Source organism: Diadema antillarum, unplaced genomic scaffold (genome assembly GCF_040938485.1).
Source record: "Diadema antillarum isolate AM-2024a unplaced genomic scaffold, OU_Dant_1.0 scf00000116, whole genome shotgun sequence".
NCBI lineage: Eukaryota > Metazoa > Echinodermata > Echinoidea > Diadematoida > Diadematidae > Diadema > Diadema antillarum.
The window spans coordinates 2,024,443-2,028,178 of NW_027271005.1; the positions used below are offsets into that span (position 1 = coordinate 2,024,443).

The 3,736-nt window shown below is 40.1% G+C and overlaps 1 protein-coding gene across 1 annotated transcript; it reads right to left on the reverse strand.

The window, feature by feature from the left end:
* Positions 1-1,451: 1,451 nt before the first annotated feature.
* LOC139719915 (perlucin-like protein) lies at positions 1,452-2,955 on the reverse strand. The gene is made up of 2 exons (XM_071631299.1): positions 2,811-2,955; positions 1,452-1,861 (listed from the first exon to the last, which is right to left on the reverse strand). The coding sequence occupies exons 1-2, from the start codon at positions 2,953-2,955 to the stop codon at positions 1,452-1,454; spliced, it is 555 nt and encodes a 184-aa protein (XP_071487400.1).
* Between the last annotated feature and the right edge of the window lie 781 nt (positions 2,956-3,736).

The following is a 3,736-nucleotide window of genomic DNA, read 5'->3' on the forward strand; positions in this document are numbered from 1 at the left end:
TTCGTTATAACGAAATTTCGTTATAACCGTGTTCGTTGTAACGGGAGTGCACTGTAATACAAAGCATGAGCTATAGATTCAAAAGGACGAGTAGATCACTACTGCATTAGGAGCAATCAAGGAAACGAACTTCATCCACATGGACCATGACAAATATGAATCATAGCCGAGGTCGTCACGGTGATTGTACATGGCCATGGAAAGTAATACAAAGCATGAGCTTTAAATTCATAAGGACGAGTAGATCACTACTGCATTAGGAGCAATCAAGGAAATACAGAATATTCCTGCAATTATAGCAATGAGAAGGATGTTAATGAAAATGACTTGCACTAATTACTAGGTGAGCTGCCAAACCAAAGTTAAACTGCCTATTCAAGTGATCAGTGTCAGAAATTTATTACTGAAGGCCAAAATGTCCGGCAAAAAGAAGGCCCAGAAGCAATTACGTCGGGAGAATCAATGTCGAATCAATATGATATTGCAACAGCTGACGGTCCTTCCTCGAAGTAGGAACAGAGGGGGTTGTATTTGAATTTATTCACCTGTATTGTTTAATTGTGGCGCTGCTTTGTAATATCATCAGTTTCCAGCAATTACATCAAACATGATTATTATTATACATAAAGGTAGGCTCGACATTAGCGGTGGCCCAGACCCACGAAAAATAGATGAAGGGCCACCACTTTTTAATGGAAGATATGATATTGCCTGGTAGGGCCACCAAACAACCACCCCCCCCCAAAAAAAAAAGAAGAAGAAGAAGAAGAAGAAGAAGAAGTTAGGGTCGAGTATTTCTTAAAGGGTACAGCTCTTTTGTATAATTTCTGTAACTTTCATATCACACATAATACAATTGTAATTTAACAACATGCATTTCACATCAATGTTTTATTCCGAACGGTAGCGAAGAATAAGCAATATATATATATATATATATATATATATATATATATATTGTAACGGATTGTTCATGACAACAATAAAATAAAGGAAGGGATTCCAAGACGACCCTTCTGAAAAGAGCGATAAGGAAAGGCAGGACGATGATTATAATGATGATAGAAGCCTGGTAATCTGCATATAACGCTGAAATGTACATTGACATACACTGGGCAATGCAATAGAGAACATGCAATAAAACGGCGATATCATGGTGTGTCCATAATTACATGCATACACAAACCTACATATATCATCATTAATGCGCATAGCATTCATTGATTGCAGTAATGCGTCATTGCATAATAACATCACTATGGCATATACATACTGTATAACTATTGCCAGGTAAAATGTGCATTAAATGTGGAGTAAAAAACAAGAACAACAGCTACAGGAACACGGAGGGGGGGGGGGGGATGGGCTGAATATAGCCGATACAGAGACAGGTGGAAGAAAGTGAATCCCACCATGTGCACATGATGTACATGGTACATGGCATTGTTTAGCTAAAACCCGAATTCGCAGATGTAGGTAGTTTTCATGCTGCATGGATCATCCCTGAGTTTAAACCCATTGAAGCTCACACAGTTTTGATTTCTACGAGCGTTGTCATTTGGCTGACCCCTATTCCACATACTACTTGAGACGGGTAGGGTGCCGCCGACTCGCTCCCATGTGTAGACTCCTTCGGTCGATCTGTCATTCAAGCCAGTCCAGATCCATGGGAAGGTGGTTATTCCGTAGTGCGAGATGAGAACGTCCTCTCGGATGCTGAGCAACTCACCTGGCGTTTCTATGGCGACCAAATATCCTCCCAGTTCATCGCATGTATTCCGGGCCACCTCCCAGGGCTGTGTGTCCTGGCTGTAGAGATAGCAGGAGTCTGGGGACGATGCATCGCCAGGGCAGACGATATCTGGATAACACGCACGGCAAGGCAAAATATTGTCTACACGTCTTGCATCATTCTTTCAGTGTCAGTGCTCTTTCATGAGACTTTGCATTCCACGTATCATGTTTTGCTCTATCTATGTAAACGGAAGATTAGTGAAAATTGTAAGCAAAGTAATATGAAGCGTTGTTCTTTTTTTAAGATGCTAAATCCATTTTTATGGTATTAAAGGAGAATAATAAAAAGTCAGTTCTAGATCGCTTTCATGCAATGAACAATGGACAATAGTACTTCCTAATTAAGGGATAAACAAAAGTACCTTGAGAAAACCTCCGTTTTTTTTTTACAAACAATGATTTGTATATATATATATATGTGTGTGGGGGCATAGCACTGTTGAGAAATCACCTCGGTGCAAATAGTTTTAACCATTCCCCTTTGAAATGGTCGGTATTTATTAAATATCATGCGTGTGTGTATTTCTACGTGTGTAACACATTAATCTCAGATATCTCCAATTGATTACAAACAACAAAAGTCGGTTTGCACATTAACTCCTTATTCATTCACATACGAATAATGCTACAAACACCTAAAGCTACGGTCACAAAGGTTCGTACGAACGATTAGTTTGTACGAATGTCACTGTTCGTACGAATTCTGGAGTTCGTAGATTATTTAAATTAGAAGATGGGACACAGATTCTCACGGCCTTCTAACGATGTTTGTAAGAGTGCTGTTTAATTCGCAAGAACATCTTAAGACCTGATAGACAAATGAAATGATTTTCAGTTACACAATGGCTCTAGAATTCCTACGTTTTTCGTAAGAATTTTGTCGGGTTGTTAAAAAGGCGCTTATACATGTCCTGTCAAAATTTCTGTAACAGTTGAAACTTTTACTCTTCAAGATGGCAGTAGTGCCAAGTAGACTACAACTCCAGCATTCATTGTCAATGAAAAAGTCAACGAACTTTTGCTCTGTGGTGGCATCAAAGTCATATCCGTTATATCATCGTCATCACTGTCACCATGCCGTCTTGATGGTTCTCCCTTCTCCTCCTCCTCCTCCTCCTCGTAATCTTCCACCGTCTCCTCCCTGTCACTTTGGATGTCCATCATCTCTTGAGGTTGTTGCTCAAGCTCTCCCCTCTCGCTCCTTCCTCCTCATCTCCCTCCTTTCTTTTCTTCCCCTTCCCCCTTTTCCCTTTGATTGCCTTCCCCTTTTTTCCCCATATCTAACAGAGGTGCTTTCTGGTCGAACACCTAGAACAGAGTGAGGATCTGGCGCGTTGGGATTTATGCCCCCTTAAACTCAACAGTTCCCCCAAATTATGTACCTACGCCTTACGAGCCCTTACGAACGCCTTACAAACTCGAAGAGTTGATCAAAGGAACGCCGTACGAATCCCCGTTCGTAAGGCATTCTTACGAAAGACGTCAGAGCCCTCTGTGAACGACTAAGACGATCTTACAATATTCGTACGAATTGAAGGCTTCTGGAGAATTGTCTCTCGACCATACAAAATCTTGCGTAGTTCTTACGATGTTCGTACGACTACGACCAGACTACGAAATTACGCACGGTCTACGACCTCGGGTTTCGTACGGCCTTCGTAAGAAAATCTTAAGAAAGTGCGTAAAAATCGTTCGTTCGGCGTTCGTAGCAGCTCTTAATGGTATTTCTGACCGAGCCATAACGGCATTATTTACCATTTGCAGATAAAACAAGTTTAGTAGTACCAAAATGTGAGTTAGTGATAGAAACAAACAAAAAATATTTTTTTTGAATCGGTATGATTAGTGTTAAATATTCAAATTGAAAATACTACTACTACTAATTATAATGTTTCTAGACTAAACTGTCTACAGTTATGGTTTCATTTTTTAGGAAAATAGT

Coding starts and splice junctions, on each gene's coding strand:
- LOC139719915 (XM_071631299.1), bottom strand. CDS start 2,955: ATGGACATCCAAAGTGACAGGGAGGAGACGGTGGAAGATTACGAGGAG. Junction 1,862..2,810: donor GATGCCACCACAGAGCAAAA/GTTCGTTGACTT, acceptor CGTGTTATCCAG/ATATCGTCTGCCCTGGCGAT.